This window comes from Simochromis diagramma, unplaced genomic scaffold (assembly GCF_900408965.1).
Source record: "Simochromis diagramma unplaced genomic scaffold, fSimDia1.1 OVJJ01000596.1, whole genome shotgun sequence".
Lineage (NCBI taxonomy): Eukaryota > Metazoa > Chordata > Actinopteri > Cichliformes > Cichlidae > Simochromis > Simochromis diagramma.
The window spans coordinates 15560171-15580555 of record NW_024387245.1 but is presented as its reverse complement, the minus strand read 5'-3'; the positions used below and the strand labels follow the sequence as shown (position 1 = coordinate 15580555).

Here is a 20385-nt window from a genome sequence, read left to right as displayed (position 1 = left end):
GTACCATCAGATTTTGATCCACCATGCAATACCATGTAGAGAGAATCTGATTGGCACATTGACAGCTTCATTTTTCAGCATGAAAATGATCCCAAGCATACTGCTACAACAGTAAAAGCATACCTGGATAGAAAAACACACACTGTCAGTCATGGATTGGCCTCCCCACACCCCCAGATCTCTTATTGTAGCTATATAGGATCATCTTGAAAGAAAGAAAAGGCAGTCAGCATCCAGAGAAGAGCTTTGAATGAAGCTGCCTGAGATATTTGAGGGTGTGTTGAAGAGTAAAAAGTGGTCATGCCAAATATACATTTTCAATATTTGACTTTCATTAGAATTAGAACTCTGTTTTTGCCTTATATACTTTCCATGTATATTTTCATGAGTCCCATTTTTACTGGTTTGATTCATGACTCTTAAATAAAATTTGAAATGAAAGTACATTTACCTATTTCACCAGTTACTTCAGTGCTGACAAAGGTAATCGGAGCGATGGCTGGAGTATGACCACCAGAGTTTCCAGGAGACAACTTGCATAAATAAGCATGCCGTCTTTCATATCACATGGATATTTTTGTTAAAATCAAGCAAATTTGCATTTCTTTCCACAGTTTTTTGCTGTGGTCATTTAGTTTGTATATAAATGTCATTTTTTCTGAGACAGGTTTATAGTTTTTCTGCTACGGTCCATGCAAGTTTGTAAACTGCAGCGGCGTTTCCTCTCCAAGGCACACTGGTGGAAAACGCAGCTGTTATATTAAATTAAATGATATAATTTTCCATGATGGATGTAGACACCTGGTTCACACACATTCTGGTTTATCAAACAGATGTACTGTGGGGCAAGGTAATAAGTGAAAATGCTAAACATAAACACTTAGCACGCTGGGTACTAATTATAGCCCTTGGTGTTTAATGTGTTCTCTGCTTATTGAGCTTTGAGCGAAGAGCAAAGACAATTCTGAACTGCCATTAGTATAAAGTCTAGTATTGTATTCTTTTATGTGTAGTTCATGCACACACACACTAATCCCCACCTTCTAATCTGTGTCTCCGAAGGCTCGTCCTATTTCTTTAAGGGGAAGGAGTACTGGCGAGTGCCAGGCAGCGACATGGAGGTGGAGGCAGGATACCCCCGCCTCATCGCAACGGACTGGCTGTTGTGCACAGAGATGCAGTCGGACTCTCCGGACACACAGCCCAAAAGCACAGAGACGAGAGTCAACGTGCACCGCCACCCAGACCACGCAGAGAACGGATACGAGGTGTGCTCCTGCACCTCTGACACCGCCTCGCCTTTAGGCGTCCGCCCATCCCCGTCCCTCGTTTGGCTGCTGCCGCCTCTCTGGACGCTCTCGCTGGCTCTCCGCTTTGAACTGCTATGATGCTAAAGCATGGGACAGAGGGCCAGTGAACAAACCAACAACTGGAAAATATTCTTCTTATATAATTTAGTATCTTTTTGCTCTAAATTTGCTGTTATTTATTTACCATGACTTTCAAGGGGCACTGCCATCAAGCAGTCATTCCTATGGGCATCACCCAGCTTTCAGTGCTTTACAAGCTGTTTTCATACATGCACAAGAGAAGAAGTGAGGAGATTCATCCGGTGCATTGTCATAATTTTTCTTCATGCAGCAAACAGATACTTCAGGTACTCTGCTTTTGGAAAGGGAGCAGGACACATAAAGCCCACTAACTGTAATCCTCTGGTCAGTTACATGTACTATTCTCACATGCACCTAATCAGACATCGCATGGACTTTGTTTTAGTGAGCTGTCTGGGTACAGACTGTTTATTGTCTGATCCATGTAAAATGCTTGTGCTCGGTTCAGGGCCACAGTGCATGTGTGAAAACGGCTTCAGCAAATGATTAAAGGCCAAATCTCTGCAAAAGAAAAATTGTAAGGGAATAGAAATGTTTTTTAAGTTTACAGCAGCAAATCATCACATGAGAAACATACTAAGTTTATTTTGACTTGAAGGCAAGTGCAAAGGAATACACCCATTATAAAAAGGAGCACTGATCCATTATCAGCCCAAAATTTGTTTTAAATAACCTAAACCATGTTTTCTTTTTATATTCAAACTCAGATTATAACCAGCTATGTACATGGATTGATTTTGCTAACTTTATTGTCCCCAATGGGAAATTGATTTGCAGTCTGTCCATACACAGAGAGACAAAAACAAACATCACACACACAGATTTTAGTACCACAATACATTTTCTATGCCAAAAATAATGTTGGTGTTGCTCTGACCAACCTACAGAACTCACAGTGATTTTCTGGTGTTAAAAATTAGTTCCAGTTTGCAACAAGACCTGTAAATTATTCAGAATAACAGGAACACTTTCTGAAAAGATACACTACTGTTGAATTTGCAAGTCATTTTTCTGCGTGGTGTTCACAAGCACTGCTGCTTTCCATTCATCTCTATTTTACTCAAACTGGAGACATAAAACCAAAACTACCTGCAAGGCAGCATAGCACCAGAGGTAAACATGATTTTTTTTTTTTATTTGTGGAACCGACCTTTTAATAAACCCCACTGCGTGCACTCATACGAACATCCCGCCTGTGCTCTCGTGTGCTTGCAACGAGCATCAATGTTTGAATGCTCCTACTCCTGCTGTGAGAGGTAGACGGATGCATGGATGAGTAGGTGCACGGACCAGTTTCCATGCCTGAATCATCGGACTAAGTGAGGAACAGCTGCTCATTTTCACCTCTGGGTTATAAGCATTCCTTCCACTCAGTTTAGTTGTATCTACTATTGAAATCAGTTTATAATTCAGTATCTTTTACATTGCTTTGATCAGCTCATAGAGTTCAAAGAGTGTTTTTTTCTTGGTGACTGACAGTTCCCTGTATCCCCGCTGAATTTATTCTTGCTGTAAAGATATATTTACCTATAGACTGATATATTTGAGTTGAAGGGTTCTGCAGCTGTTGCATCACTAAGTGGACTGTGTATATTTTAAGCTGTGTTTTCTATTGTAAAATATTTTTGTAGGAAAATAAAAAACATATCTGTAAATGACTTCTTTTTTTTCTTGTCACACGAGTGCCCTGTGTTATTTTGAGTGCTTATTTCTGCTACTGTGTGGCCCGAGTGTGTAATTATTTTTGTGTTTTTGAAGGAAAGCCCAGGCTTGAAGACAGACGATGGTAACATGACAGCTTGCAGACACCAACTGGGAGCTGCTCCCCCTCTGTCTGATGTTCTTAAATGTGTCTTCTCTTGTAATGGTCAGTGCTGTTCATCAGGAAAACAAATCACACTTCACACTCACGCCAAATGGGTTTATAAAGAGATCTGCTGGCACAGAGGATTACGCAGTATATCCGTGTTTCTTGAGGAAAGAGTATCAGAGAAGAAAATGTCACAAATCCGAAAATATTTACCACCTCAGATACTTCGAGCTAAGAGATCAAAGTCAACAGGATGTCAAGTCTGTTTAGTCTTGAAAGACTCACACGCATACACGTACATGCATTTCACCAGCATCCTCATCATACAGTACGCAGGCTCAAACATCCACGCCTGTGTTAGGGTTTCCATTTGTATGAATGTTTGTTTGTGTATTCCCCCCAAAGGCTACGGATGCAGTCCAACCCCAAAGAATGCAGACCCGTAACTTTTAGTCTGTTTTGAGGTAAAATGAAGTTTAAAAGTTTAAAAAGTCACTCATTCACTTTTCTGCCAACAACAGCATTTTTCCTTCCCTTCTCTTGACACACTCCAGTGGTATTAATTAACTGGTGTGGCTCACCAGCCAGTAGGAGAGCACCTGCACCCACAGGCAAATGCAGCAGGGATGGGTCACTTTGTGTGTGTGTGTGTGTGTGTGTGTGTGTGTGTGTGTGTGTGTGTCCCGTTTGGGCTGATAACAATGAAAGTGGCTATTCAGATGTATTTGATTTAGTATTATTGGAATATGGTCGTTTAAAAAAACTTAGGAGTTATCATCCATGCAGCGTGTTCTACCGTTGAGATATGGCACTTTCACTGCTTAAGCTTCCAGATGGGCCCGGCAGAACCAATCAATAACCCTGTAACTAAAATATTCAAGACTGGATGAACTGCTTGCAAAGCTGAGACCTGGCAGCGGTCTGATTTACAGGAAGAGCACATACAGTAAAAAGAGAAACATGTGGAGACAGATTGCTGTAGTTGACTGATAAAGTGGTTAGAAAAGGGCAAACTGACACCCAGAAAAAAACATCATAATCACCAACAAACACAGGAAAAGACAAAGAGATGTTAAGATGGGGAAAAAAATTAAAATCCAGAGGGGCAATGGCAAAGATAAGGAAGCGATTTAGCACATAATCTGCATCAGTAGTCGTTCATAGAAGCAGCACAATTCTGTTAATTACTATTTGGGCCTAATTTTTTATTTTCATTTCACAAACAAAGGAGTGATAAACCAGGTGTTCAACTATTTTATCTAAACAGTGGACGATTTTTCTAAAAAGTTGAAGGTGAAACCTAAAATGAGTGTATCTCAGACTTTATGGAAAAAAGTGTACGCAGCTACTGCGATATTTGTGTACTCCTGCTTTGAAGACTTGTCTTTAGGATTTTGGCCATTGCAATCTTGCTATCAGGAGCAAAGGGTACAGCAAAGTATGGAGCACCCATGTGATATCACCATTTCAATCACATTGCAGCTAAGCCTCAAACATACCTTGCATTATAATCTGCTGTGTTTTAAAAGGAAGTGTAATTAACAATATGTGTACAGAAGAGGACTTGACACTAGTGATTCATACCACAAACACGTAGGGCAGATGTTGTTTATGTACCAAAGATGGGTCACTTTAACCTGTTGCTAAGTGATTGCTGGGCAACATGTTGTGTTGTAATATATCATCTCATAATTCAGCTTTTGTGGCGTTAGATTAAATGTTACTGTAGTGAAATTAAAACAACTGAATTCTGTGTTGTAGATACATCAATATTAAAAGCGGGTAATTTTAGCCAGTTGCTAGGTGGTTGCTGGGGATCATGATGAGGTCATAATATCTGATATAGATAAGAACCTTCAGGGGCCTAAGATGTACCTGTGTGCCAAGCTTGGTTGCCCAACTCCTGATGCTGGTGGAAGAGTTTGCAGACAAACAAAACAGCCAGAAAGAGTTCCAGGAGAAGTCGTGTTGTCATCTCATAGATGAGTCGCCCCCTGCTGGCCACAGAAATTAATACAGATTTAGGGCATATTCACACTGGCTTCATTTTTCAGACGATAGACTGTATGTTTTTGACACAGTTTATGATGCATCTACAATGCTGGCAACAATCCCTCATCAGACAGTAGAATTATGCACGCACAGCTATCGTGACTCTGTAATTTAGAACTGGAGCTGGGAACTATAATAGATGTTGACAACAGAGAGTTTGGGGATTTTAACCATCTTCCTTCCATGCCAGATTCTTACTGCTCATATTTCTTGTGTTTTCTTTGCTCCTTTTAGCTTCTTTTTCATGATGCTCCCATAACAAAAAGATCCAAGTACTAATCAACAAGAAACATCCTTTAAAATCACAATTTCTAAATGACATCTATGACAAGATGCCGCAAGGAGAAAAGGGCATTGTGAAGCAAGTTTTTTTGTTTTTTATGAGTTTAATTTGAGTGTGTGAAAGGAGAGTGTGTGAAAGCTTATTCACTATGATATAAATTCTCAGCCAGGCTCCTACCAGTGGCTTTTGACTAAGCCCACACAGAAATGTGCTTGTGCTTATTTCTATGTGTGTGTGTGTGTGTGTGTGTGTGTGTGTGTGTGTGTGTGTGTGTGTGTGTGTGTGTGTGTGTGTGTGTGTGTGTGTGTGTGTGTGTGTGTGTGAAGGTTTTTAGCTTTCAGGATAGCCCTCTGTGGACTCAGAGGTGGTGGTCATTGGGAAGAGGAGCAGCAAAATGGACTGGGGCTGTCCATTTTGCATTTCGCCTGTCCTCTCTCTCTCACACCCACACACACGCACACACACACACACACACACACACACACACACACACACACACACACACACACACATCAAAGAGCTCAGAGCAGGGCCACTGAATCTGGCACAGGTGCTGAATACACAACACAGACCTCTAAACACCTGACAGGGAACAACATTTGAGTCACTGGAGATGGTACAAGGTAATGGGATGCCTAGGCAGTTGCTTTGGAACCACAATGGAAATCTGCATGGAAGGCATTTGAACTGGTAACAGCCTTTACAAAGGATAAAACCCCTTAGACAGATTCAGCACATACAGTCTGGATTTAAATGACCGTGAAAGATTCATGAATTGCAAATCCTAATATCTATCTCTGTCACGCCCTCAGCAAGCTGGACAAAATGATGAGCATCAACTGTGTATTTAAATATCTAAGATACTCTTTCGGTGGCCATGGAGGGTTATCTTTATTGGAAATGACACTAGAAGGTGTTTGCACCTGTTTACACTGACTGTGGCCCCGTAGGTTGAGCTCAGTCAGTCAGTTAGTTTGAAGTCTAAAATGAGGCTACAACCAGGTTGGTGCTGGAAATGTGCTAAATGTGCGTTGTGTACCTTTGCAGAAGCTATGCTCTTGTCATTATGTGATCTATGAATTACAGCCTTTACTGTAATTGCAACACAATGAGGGAAAATAAATATAAACATGTGTAATATTGACACTATTATTTCAAATTATTCCTAAACTAAATGAAAAAGATCACATAAAAAATAAGGATTGCATAATTCTGCTTGTCTGTTTGTTTCCAACATTGCATCTCAGTCAAGTCTCCCTAATTTATATATGTGTGTGTGTGTGTGTGTGTGTGTGTGTGTGTGTGTGTGTGTGTGTGTGTGTGTGTGTGTGTGTGTGTGTGTATTCATGTTTTAAAGCTGAATAAGCAATACAAATACTTGTGAGGGAACTTCTATTTTTTCAGCTGTCTAAAAGAAAAGATATAGAAATTAAGTGATACCTGCTGTAGGATTTCCTGAAAATCTTCCACCTATTATTGTATTGTGCTACCCTCTGCTGGTAGATTTGTTTTAGATTGTGAGCCAAATACAGCTCAGCTTCATCCATTACAACTACAGCTAACAACCAGTGCAAAGCTCTTCAAATGTGTCCCTTTCTTTCAGTGTAAAGAAGTCTGACATTTAACCCCTTCTTGTAGGAAAACTAAGTGCAATGTGCTCATTTCTTCACAGAGTCAGCACTCTACATGTCATATGTTACGCTTAAAAGAAAAAAGAAAATAAATTGTACAGAGATGGCCTTCTACCGGATGCTGGCAAACATTGCACTGGAAAAAAACCTTTATTGGGAGCATGGATTCTGAAAAGCTCCTGAAAAAGGAGGGCATAGTGGATACTGAGGCCTCACTTCACCTAACATTTACACCACATTAATATCATTGCATGAGTGGTAACACAGTTTCCTAATTTGAAATCACTGGAAGTACAAATACAATTTAGCAACAGTGAAAACACTGCCATCCAAACAAAAGTATGTATTGCCCTACAATATGTGGGTAATTTTTTTACGTGTCTCAACAAATCAGCTCTGGATCGCCTTCAGTCTGTACAGAATGCAGCGGCAAGACTTTTAACTGGTACAAACAAGAGGTCACACATTACTCCAGTTTTGGCTTCTCTTCATTGGTTGCCTGTAAATTTTAGGGTTCATTTTAAAATTTTAGTTGTAACTTTTAGAGCTCTGCACAGTGAAGCTCCCCAGTATGTCTCTGACCTGCTGAAACCTCATGCTTCATCCCGAGCACTTAGGTCTTCAAGTCAGAGGCTACTGGTGGTCCCACGTACTAGGTTTAAAACACGTGGGGATCGAGCTTTTCAGGCACTGGCACCTAGGCTGTGGAACTCTCTGCCGTTGTCTTTACGCTGTCTAGACTCTACTGACTCCTTTAAAAAGCAGCTGAAGACATTTTTATACAAACGGGCTTTTAATTAATTTTAACTTGTATGTCTGATCTTATTGTGAAGCACTTTGTGATTTTTATCTGTGAAATGTGCTATATAAATACATTTTACTTACTTACTTACTTACTTTACTTAATTTCAAAGGTCAGTATTACTGCTAGTTAGGATGGAGAAGAGCTTTACTTTGTGCAAATAAAGATTGAAAGCTCTTTTCCTCTTTCTCTTTCTTGTGTTTCAGGCAAAGCAGCCACGTCGTTCTACACTGACCAATCACAAAGATAAATGAATAGTATAGATAGAGCTACACCAGCACGAATGTGTGTACTTTGGATCACTGTCCTGTTGGATCCAGTTGTGTCCAGCTTTTCAAGTTCCACATTGAAGAATGGAGAGGTAGTCCTCCATCTTTATTATTCGATCCACAAGAACCACTGGCAGCAAGACATCCCCAGAGCTACTAGCTACACCATGCTTTCCAGGTGGAGCGGTGATCTTAGCTTTGAAAAACTCACTTTTACTCCTGCAAACATACCTCTTGTCATTGTGGCTAAATAGCTCGACCTTTGTCTTGTCTGATCATCAAATGTCTCTCCAGAAAGGATTTGTTCCATCTGCAAATTTCAGTCAAGCTTGATTGTGTTTCCTTTTGAGAGCCTTCCAGCTTTATGATGTCAACAATGGGATTCAAATCCACACCTCCAGGGTGTGTAGACCACTCGGCCAGCCTGACATCGGACCATCCAGTTTTACAAATTTTTAACATGCTGCAGAGACGTTTCTTTACAAAATAAGTTGTCACTGAGGTAGTATTGTGACTTTATGCGAAGGCTCCACTTTTTTAAGCATGTTTTACTGCAAGCGTTCACATATTGTGGTTATATCACTTCCACAGCTGTTCAGTCACGTTACTGTCACCTGAGAAACTTTACTTTTGTTTTTGTCTGTGTGTGTGTGTGTGTGTGTGTGTGTGTGTGTGTGTGTGTGTGTGTGTGTGTGTGTGTGTGTGTGTGTGTGTGTTTTGTATATTTCCTTTGTGTTTTATCCAACTTCTGATATCTTTTATGGGGGGGGGGCATTAACTGGTGTTATCTTTTTTTTTTTTTTTTTGTTCTTTTTACCTCTCATAGCAACTGTAAAAGCAGTAAAGGTATCCTATGACTTCAAGATTTTTGTTTTTGGTTGAATACAAATCTCAGGGATCACAAACATGAAGACTACAGCAATTGCCATGCTGCAAAAATTACCACTGCTATTAAGAACACTGTCATATAAGACAAAACACAGAGCCTGTTTCTTTGACATGGGAAAATCAAGAGATGTCAACCAAAACACCAGGAAAAAAATTGTGGAGCTCCATAAGTGTGGCTCAATTTTGAATACAATTTGGGTGCAATTTGCAATTAAGAAATACAGATAGTTTCTCTCTTTATTCTTAAATTGAACAAATATGTTTTTTATATTTATCAATCTAAAAAAATAAACATTTAGTCTGATTTGATGTTTTACAATTAAAAAAGTCTTTTTGTTTTTATCTGAAGAGTATGTAAATATCTGGTTTCAACTGTATATTTGTTGGTATTTGGCTTGATTTTTAGCACAAAGAGGGAGAGAGAGGAACAGAGAGGGAGATGGAGGAGAATGAGGACAGAACAGAGGTGGAACAAGAGCAGGTGAGACACACATGTTAGTCAAATGGTTGTTTGCCAAACTCATCAGAACATGTATCAAGTACCTTGTGTATCTTTTTAGGTTTGTTATTTTTCACATTCTATATTTATGAAGTTATGCAGGCTTGTTTGCACAACAAGGCTAAATAGTTATATAAACTTTTCTCAATCTAAATAGTGTACTTTGGTAGAATTAAAAAAAATAATATGGTACAAATTATCTATTGAAAAGGAATACTTGAATAATATTGACACTGAAAATGTCATTGATAGGTTTGCAAAACTCAAGCTTCAAAGATACAGTCTCATGTTACCACAATAAAGGGGTGTTGTCAGTGTAGTGCAGGTCTATGATGACTTTCAGTGCTACTATCATCTAGTTTTGATTCTGGTTAAGTCCTAAGTAGTCCTGATTTTGAACTGTTGTAGTCCTGTTTTATGTATGTATGTATGTTTTATGTATTTGATAGCAAGACCTCACATCGAGCACATCTACTGCAGGTGTGGTGCCTGTTATCGGTCCCGGAGTTAGCAACATCCCCCAAGAACCCAAAGGATAGAGTCCTGGCCCCTAGCCCTGCCAGTGTAGCAGAAATGATGAGGATGATGATGCAGCAGCAGCCGTTCTTCTCTGCATGAGTAGCTTAATGTTGTCCATGTGCAGTTTACATTGAGTAGGCTAACCACGTTATTACATTAATGCACGTAAGGTGAACTAGCAAACACCATCATAGTTACATGGGGCTGTCCTCTTGTTTGATAGTAAATACTCCCTTCACCCTGGCCAAAAAGGCTAAAATGACCAAAGAAAAAGTGGAAAACAACTAAACATGAGAGGTTTTTGGACAATGTTTGTGTTTTTTTCCATTGTTTAAGCACTGCTTCCAGCCAAGAGTGATACCGTATATGCCCCACAGCTGCAGAAAAGACAAACATTGTTATCTTTTTACAAAAAAACAGCCAAACATGAGAGGTTTTTGGACAAAGTTTGTGTTCTCCATTCTTTAAGCACCGGTTCAAGCACCGTTTAAGCACCGGCACCATTTCAAAAGTACCGGTTTGGCACCGGTATCGGATAAAACCTAAACGATACCCATCCCTATTTCTAACACACACACACACACACCCCACAATCCCACATGCAAACTACCTTTTAGGGCTAAGCCATGGGTGTATAAAATGTCTGGCTCCGCCTCTGATTGATTGTTTGTTTGTTATTTGAATTGGCCAGAATCTTCTGCCAGAAAGAGCAACAATCCAAGAGTTTTTGTAACTGTATTTGATAAACACTGTTTACAACACTCTACAAGAAAAAGCTGGAATATTTTGAGACAAATGCCGTTTTTATAAGAGAAAAAGAATGGTCTGTGGTGGTTTGACTGTCATATGACAGCTTCAAATTTACATGAGTATGACTTAACTGGACATTTTATCGCACTGAACGGTGATTTCAGGTGTGTCAGGGTAGAAGTAGTTAACAGTAGTTTTAATGCTTTATTCTGTCTTTTATAGGTTCTATAGTATGGTTTTATGCATGTTTGTATATATTTTGCATGCCTTTATTTTGGAGCGTTGTTCTTTTTACTTTCTACCCACACTTTAATCGGTGCAATTCGCCACACCTGCTTACACTGTATTAAAGAAAGGAGAAGACACAGAGCATGTGCAGAAGTGGCACAGGCATGAAGACTGCAGAGCTTCAGCAGAGCAAACGGGTGGAGAAGCCAGACAGATCTCTGGGAAAGCCTTTCTCAGTGAGACACAACCAGTGAAAAGGGTGATTTCTCTGATGGTTGGTGCTAGAGCACCTCTGTCACACCTGTACATGTAATATTTGAGTGGGACTTCTCGCTTGGTTTTAGTTTGAGTTTTTTTGAGTTGATACTCCTTCGCTACCGTGACCATTTTAATTTTTTTTTTCTGCTCTCAAACTGATGAAAAACGACCTCCCTCTTCCCTCTATACTTTTCCCTCATTACGCCTTTTTTATTTGTTTGTTTTTTGTTGTCGTTTTTTGCTTGTTTTTAGTTTTAAACAAAACAAAGCATCACTTTTAGAAATGTCGTGTTTCCTAAAGCCGTCTCCACTAATTGAGCAGCAGCGCCCTCTGCAGTTGGTAGAAAGAAGTGACAAGAAGTGACAAGACATTTTTATGTCATTTTTCAACACATCTTTTCTAAGAGATTACGTTCTAATCAATCCAGTACTTTTTGTCCAAACAATTTTATCCAAAAAGCTCAAAAATATTCATTCAAAATACATTAAGGGGATAACCCTGATTTTTTTTCAATCTTACATTAGACTCATATGACTTTGGGTGCTTTTTCACTCATTTTCAGTCTAGCTCTTGTACCTGACCATTCAGTGGCATTTTTTTTTGCTGTGGTTTGTTATTCAAATTGGCCAAAGTCTTCTGCCAGAAAGAGTGCAACAATCCAAGAGTTTGCTTAACTGTCTGTGATAAAGCCCCACAGGCGTGCTATAAGCACTGTTTACATTAAACTTCTTTCCAGCAGTAATTAAATTCCGTGCAGTCATGACAGAAATCGTGTGGGTGACAATGTGGTTTCCTAGAAAACAGAGACAAACAATTGACTTTAATTGCAATAACATCAACTTTCGCTGAGATAGTAAACCACTTATCTCAAAATGTCCACAAGGGGCTCTGTAGATCACAAAATGGCACGCACAGCACACGTTTCATACAAACAGTTAGAGACCTGGACGGTCTCTTTACATGAGGCTGTCACAGAGTATGGATGACTTAACCAACATTAAAGAAAATAATAGAAAATAGAAAAAAATAATCCAATGATGAAATGTATCCATGAAGCATCTGCAACATTTGTATCTTCACCTGACAAAAGAATTAGCAGTTACTGTAAAGATTCATGAACACACTTAATCACAAGACACTGCTTTACAACGGCTTCGCTGTGTAACACCTTCATTAGGGAGGGAAGCTGAGTGTGCCCACCACACGTCTGCTGACGCACGGCTCTTTGGGTCCGCCTGGTTGTTACGCACAGACCTTCCTAGGGACAGGTCAGAGCAGGGAATAAACAATAATCATTATGAACAGTCACTAAACAGTCAAATGAATGTTAAACATGTATTATATCAACATAAATAAGAATATTTTTTAAAATAATTAGATTCAAAATTAAAGTCTGCAGCTGGCACTTGATTTTTTTGCACTGGAAACTTCTAAGAACAAAGGCAACAAAATGAATATATACAAAATACACAATATTATTCCCTTAAAAGTAAATAGTGCCCAGAGAGTGGGCTGCCTTGGCAGAAATTGATTCTCTAGTTATTTTATGTTTGTGGTTGGTCTGCTGTTAGTGCTGGTCATTTTGGTTTTTGCATTCTAGACTCTAGCTGTTGGTTATTTCTCCTTTTGTACTTTGCTATTATAGGAAAAATTCCTTATAGTTTATTCCATGACTTTCGATTTTTCTGCCCTCCAGTAGCGTCCATGTCTGTTAAATGTGCTTCTGTAGGTGTGTTGTTGTTTCCTGCTTTATTTTGGTACTCTGTACTATCTCGTGCCTTGTATTAAGTTTAATTCCCCCTTGTCTTGATCATTTGATTCTTGTCACCTGTCCCTTGTTTTCCCCAGCTGTGGTATTACTTCATAATTACCCCATGTGTCTATTTAAAGCTTCAGTTTGCCTTGCACTTTATCTTGTTGTACTGTTGTCAGCTCATGTGTTTCCTTTGCCATCTGTGATGAATGAGTTAATTTTTTATGTACTTCGCTTTTTGTTCACCTTAACTTTGACTTTGAATTTGCATTTTGGGTCCACATTAGCCATATTCTAATGTACCGTCTGTGCATGGTTATAGCTAAGTGTGCCATGTGTAGTTTATAGTAAGTTATTTGTTGTTCTTTTTTGTTGTGTAGCCTGTAAAGGTAGCCCGGTGCATAGGACTGACTCTTGTTGTAATAATATTATTAATAACAACTTGTATTTGTATAGCGCTCTTCGAAGAGCACACTTATAAATGTAAATGCCTTGCTGTGCGCTTTAGTTTATAGCATGTTTTCTGTGGTCAGAAAGTGCATTATTGCACTGATAGTATGAATGTTCTCACTCTTTTGATTTTACTTAATTTTTTTTGATATAATAGAAAATGTCCCCCTCTTAAATTTTGGTCGGTTGTCCCCTATATGCTGGTAAATATACTCTTTATATGGTGATGTGAGCAACTGCAGGATAAAATGAAAGAATATGTGAATAAATAAATCCATTAATTTAAAAAAATTGTATTTTGAAAATAATTTTTTTTAATTTATAGAATAGCAGAAAAGATATCCACAAGTAGGCCGGATTGATATTTATACAAATATACTGAGAGCTACTCACTTGTAATTCAAAATATACTCATATTTATTCTTTTTTCTACTTTCAACCTCTAAAATTAGTGAATGCAACTGCTCCAATGAGCCCTCTACAGTCACCAATTCACAAATTCCTGCGCTGTTGGGAGGAGGGCTTCGCATAGAGATCAGCCAATCAGAAAGCAGAAGACTGAGCCGGCTCCATGCTTTCCTGCTAGAGTCACGACCACCTAGCACTAGTGATGTGCGATACCACTGATTTCCTTTCCGATCCGATACCAAGTAATATTCAGGGTGGTATCGACGATACTGATCCAATACCGATACTTTATACAAAACCTTATTTTATTTATTGTATCTCAAATTATAGCATCATGATGATTACAGGACATCAGATTACTTGTTCTTATCACTTAATAATGCAGAGTTCATCATATAGAAATAAAAAAAACTGAAGTTGTGCGCTATTTGAACACCTTGCCTGCCTGCAGCACTAAAGGACTCCGTGAGAGACGTCTGTCTCGCCCTAGCAGCACCTGTCCCTGTCCTTCTCTTCATTTCGCCTCAACATACGCTCGTCATATTCTGTGATATGATTTACTCTGAGGTGTTTGACAAGGTTAGTGATGTTGCCACAACCATACAAGCCAACCCTCCCGATTTTTCCAGGAGAATACCGAATTTCAGTTAAATTTAACTTTATTAATCCCTCGGGAGGGTTCCTCCGGGGTGATATGAGACAGTACATGAGATATCGGCAGCATTTGCAGGTCATGCATGACATTTATATGACCTTTCATTTGGTGTTTAAGCTTTAATGAAAAGCCGTCAACACAAAACTAAATCAAATGCCAACCAAAGAGATTTCACAGCAAACGCCACTAGCATACCCTTAGCTTCAACATGACTCTTGATTTTCTGGTAGCTTTGTGTTAGCATGCTCTCTGCACAGATGCTTGCAGAAACCTGATGTCACACCGCCAGTAAATGCTGGATCTGTAAGTCCTCAGTTCACTGTGTGCCAGCTGTTTTGTGTGAATCTTATTACTTGTAATTTTTATATAGTTTTACCAAAATGTCAGATGACGTAATGACTACATATATCTTTGATCAAATTCCAAAAATAAGCAAACACGGGGCTAATGGGACCGATTGTACCTGTGGGCATGGCCCACATACTCCGGGCTACAAAGACGGGGAATCACTCACCCCGATCTGTCCTGACCATCTGTCTTGCCAGTCTGGTTCGTTTTTTTCCCTTCTTGAATCACACCAGAGACACGGGCTTCAGTTCAAATCCTTGCATTTCCATTCAGAGACCACATGTTTTATTGCCCTCATTATTTTTGGGTTTTTTCATTTAAACAAAGGATTGATGGGATTTTTTCCCTCTTTTTTTGTTTTGCCAATTTCTTGTGATTTATTCATGCCTCCGAGCCGCCGAGTAGCAGGTGGGATGTGTGACTGTCATAAAACCAATGATATTATCTGACTTAGACCCAAAACGTTTGTTGTGTGGTCTGCCCCTTAATTTTCTCGTGCTCTCCCAGCTGTAAATGTGGTCGATGATGACTAATAATATTCAGCGATGGCAAAGGTTTGGCAATTGAATTTCAGAGCGCCCTCAATTGCGTTGTGATGATGACTCATGGGTGAATGTTGGATGCATGTTTCTGCATTGCTGTAGTGTTTTACTGGCTTACCTTACAGATTGTTTCATATTAATAGATTTCTCTAAAATTCACATTAGAAGATGTGTTATGAAGACATTTCTAAATCATGTGTCCTATCCAACAAGTCCAAATCCAACAAAACTGAAATGTCTAGCGTTTAAAAAGGAACATTTCAGGGTTGCAGGGGGTCACTGTTACTTTAAATAACAATGAAATAATTTAGCTAATGTAGCATTCAAATTGTATTTTCGCTCCAAATATGATGACTACGACTCACCCTAGCAATTTTACAATATCTCTTTAAAGATACACCGTTGCCTCCCCCTGCATTAAGATGTCCAAAATGACCGCTTGTCAAGTCACATCACTCAAAGTTAATTGATCCTTGTCATCCTCTGGCCTTGTGCACCTCCAAGTTGAAGTCAATGGCCATTGTGTTTGAATCATGCCCTCCATTTTAAGCATTACTTGGAATTCAGCTAATATGATTGTGTGACGCATGTCTTGAGGAAGGATGGCAGCTGTGATGTGACGCAAGTAGCATTTTTGTTAATTTTCCATTTAAGAATGGGTCTTGGGTGCTAATAATGGGGTTGTGCTTTTTATTCAGCAATTGAACTTTAGTGGGTCTGAGAGTAAAGAAGGTGAGCCAAGGTTTCCTTATGTATTATATAGCTTTTATAGCAATTTGAACCCTGCACTCACCTTCTGTACATAATCCAACAACATGTCACAGAAAAGAGTTTTAGTTTTTTTTAGCTCGAAAATCACAAAGCGCACATGCACTTCGGCACAATATAAATAGGTCAGCAAAGGGAAAGGTAAACAGCAGTAGACACTGCTGTAGATAAAGGGTAGTAGTTTTTAAGTTTGGTTTGGAAGATGGCTAAAAGCTTCTAATCAGATAACAAACCCTGAGATACCTCACAGGATAGACATCCGTACTTCTGAGAGAGTTTTCTGTGCATGATTAATTATTGTGTAATAAATGTACATTTTATTAAACATATCTGTTTAACTATTTGTTAACACGGATATCTGATCAATCATTTGGCAACAATGGCAGAAACTCAGTGCATTTATGCAGGTAGATATGATCAAGGTGGTCTTTTGAAGTTCAAACTGAGCATCAGAATTGGGAGAAGAAGGGCGATTTAAGTGACTTTTGATGTGGCATAGTGTCAAAAAGCTCAGATCAAACCAATTTCTTAAATTTCTAGTTTTCTTTAAAAAATAGAACTTGTGTAAATTTTTGGACAGTCTCTGGAGATAAAAGTAGAATAACCAAACACGGGAATAAAAAAAAGGAGTTGGTATAGTTGTCCTTAGCAAGGTTAACTTTTTTCTTCCATATTTCTCCTTCAATTTCTGGCATCAGCTTTCCAACATTTTTGACCACTCCATTTCAAATGACCCAAGCTACAAAATTCTTTCTTGCATATATTGGCTATCTACAAATCTCAAAGAAATAAAAAGAAAAGATTTGAGTAAGAGGCATTCTGGATGTCCATTGATATCTTCTCCTCGAGTCGTTTCTTGGTGGATTTGCTAGTGCGGTTAGGAACGTTATCCTTTACATTAGATCGGATCTTGCTCAGATTTTGGACAATATGATTTAAACAATTAAAGAAATCATGTGTGTGTAATATGTGCCCTTCTCTCCCTTCTTTCATTATGCAGACTGTGATGATTTGCTTGTATGTTTTTCAAGCAGTCCCCTGTATTGTGTACATGCTTGCAGCTTTCGTAAATGTCAGTGAATTTCCCGCTTGGTTTTGTTCTGACTTTGTCACCTTCAGAGCGTTGCGGCTCATTTCTTCTTTTCACATCATCTTAACTTCATTTTTCCAGTGACTGTCTCATAATCAGATTCCGATGCTTGTCCAAGCTCACCAAAATAAAATCTATTGGTTATCCTTTTCAATATTCCCACCAATAGACATGATGTTTGTCTAGTTTGAATCACATATGTATAATAACAGATCCTGGGCCCTAACCCCATTTGGCAGTTATTGGTTCACGGTCATTCTGCGCAAACTGAAAACATAAAGAGATGCAGAATATTTTACATAGTCCCTGAAGGTTTTTGGTGTAGACTTATATATGACTGGATATAAAACCTCAGGACTTATTTGGCAGCTGAAATTTAAACATAGCTGTTTCTACCGACAAAGTTCAGAAGGTCGGCTGATAATTTTATAGTATTTATGCTATTTTTCTATTTTTTCCATTGAAATATTCAATGGTACACAGATTTTCAGGCATATTGAGTGGAATAATCTGAAATGGGCATAACTGAAATGCAGACTTTCAGCTTTAATTCAAGGGGTGTAATAAAAGTGCATTGCATGAACTGCATAGGAATCATAGCCATTATTATACACAGTCCCATATAAGAATCGTGTGAAATGATAATTATGCACCTTGTGTTTCTCATGTGATATTTTGCTCATATAGATGAATTTACACAACTAATGTCAAACTCCTGACTCAGGAGAAAAGAGAAAAGATGAGCAACAACCAGTTATTCAATTAAACTTTATTCACAATGCAGCCATGTTGAGGTGTGTGTGTGCGTGTGTGTGTGTGTGTGTGGTGGTGTGTGTGTGTGTGGGGGGGGGGGGGGTGGGGGGGGGGGTGACAGCAAGGGGAAGCAAAACTGAAAACATTAACATAGGACACAGACTGTCAAAGTAAAGCAGGAAACATAACACAGAGACAGGGACTTGATGGGGGACTAGGCTTTACAAAGGTAAGATGAGTTCAAATTAAACCAATTAACAGCTAAAATCAATACCATGTTAACTTAACAAACTTTGTCAGAATTGATTTAAACCCAGATGTTATGTTATATAATCTGTAAAAGTGCAAAACAAACAAACCCGGGATAGTACATGTTTGCCTATTACAGAATACATGTGAGATATGGCTAAATCAAAACAAGAATGTCAACTAAGAATATGGACAAATGGTGTTCTCACCCACTTTGTCACAGGACCATTATTCCAGCCGTACAACTGATCATCGGTTTTCCGCTGATGACTTGTTGCCAGGATAGAGAACATTTCTCCTGCTTACTGTCAAGCTCTTAAGGAAGACTAACTGATTATGCTTGCATTTCTTCATCCTGCTTGATAAGTTAAACACATTTTAATCTGGGAGTTGGTCAATATGTAGCCAACTCCCTTACAAATGCTGTTAAACTGGCTCTGACTCGTTCACACAGAGGCTGCTATTCTGTATATCATCCTGGCTGATTTGGGGATTTATTACTTTTGTTTGATAGAACCATACAGACGTGACTGCATCAGATTTCTTTTCTTTGTAGCTTTGTAGTAAACATATGTTCACTTTAGTTATTGTTTAATGAATCGTCTTGGTATTAAATGAAATGTTAAGTTGACTTACACAATAGACATTACTCTTTGAACTGGTTTTGAATCGGGATCCGTAATGAACGTTTTGGCTCTCACCACCTTCTACTTTTTTGTAAACCCAAGTCCTGGGGGCTCTAACAGAGGACATTGTGTGCTCATATGGTAGAAATATACAGTGGTTTGAAAAAAGGTCTCCTGGAGAAAAGTTTTATGATCAGACGAACAAACATTACCCTATTTGGCCACAATGACAAGAGGGGTGTTTGGATAAACCTGAGACTTTCATACCTGAGAACACTTTCAAGCATGGTCATGGTAGCATCATGCTCTAGAGCTGTTTTGCTGCCCTTTGTACCTGTACATTATGAAAGTGGATGGAGGAATGAAAAAGGACTATCTCCAAATTCTCTAATTTCACTTGAAGTTGACAGCTAGGCACTAGACATTGGTTTTAAAATGGATAAAGCAGGCTAATATTAAGTTTCTGGAATGGCCTTCCTAAAGTCATGACGTATTTACATTTTTGAAAATTTGTGCACTACGCTTACAAGCTGGGTCTGTGCCATGAAACTAAAGAGTTCTGTCTAAAACCTCTGTTCCCTGAAGGAGAGGAACGAGGTACAACACATAAATATGGAATATAACAGCCACCCATCTGTCCTGGAAACCTCTATTCACGCCTTTAAGGCAAATGACCTTTGATGACGTTTGCACAGCCCCGCCTGCACATTTACACCCTGTCATCACAGTCATCAATCAGTTTGATAGCTGATGAATAACAAAAGCATCTGGTCTAGGTGCAAAGTACTGATGATTGTAATCCCATGTGGATTCATGTAAATCCAAAATAAATTCAAACTTGTTCACCAATTCTTATTTTTTTATAAAATACATTTAATACATGTTAAATTCACCAAATTACCATGAAACTCTGAGCACATGTAAACTTGTGACCACAAGTGGAAACAACCCCAAACTTGTGTAGATTTGTTTCAAAAAGTGTAACACAGACTCTTTGCCTTTATTTTATATGGACCTATCAAGCTAACTGAGTAGTTACCATCTGTAGTCATCCTGTTTTCTGTTTTCTGTGGAGACCTTGAGAAGGGACATCATGTCTCTGATCAACAAAGCCAGGCTTTCTTTGTATTAGCTGTCTTTGCAGAACGCGGAACCTCTTTAACCCAGCCCCTGTGATTCACACACTGAGCATGCTCACATAATTTGACTCTTCCTCTGCACAAAATGGATTGATTGAGCACCACCTACTCCAGTCAGACATTATCATAGGAGCAGTACAAAAATTATTTTAAAAAATATATACAGCACTTTTGTTGTTCTGCAAATAAAACAGAGTTATTCTGGAGACCCTCGATAACTCTG

The 20385-nt window shown here is 38.9% G+C and overlaps 1 protein-coding gene and 1 long non-coding RNA gene across 2 annotated transcripts in view; one reads left to right on the top strand and one right to left on the bottom strand.

The window, feature by feature from the left end:
• The window catches only part of LOC120714318 (matrix metalloproteinase-17-like), an 89202-nt gene extending 87566 nt beyond the window's left edge, over positions 1-1636 (top strand). The window contains exon 10 of the mRNA XM_040000477.1: positions 1063-1636. Within this exon, the coding sequence (XP_039856411.1) occupies positions 1063-1388 (326 nt within the window). The 3' untranslated portion in view covers positions 1389-1636. The remainder of the gene's footprint in view (positions 1-1062) is intronic.
• LOC120714343 overlaps positions 1-20385 on the bottom strand; it is an 873031-nt gene that overhangs the window by 99309 nt on the left and 753337 nt on the right. The gene's annotated exons all lie outside the window — the stretch shown is intronic.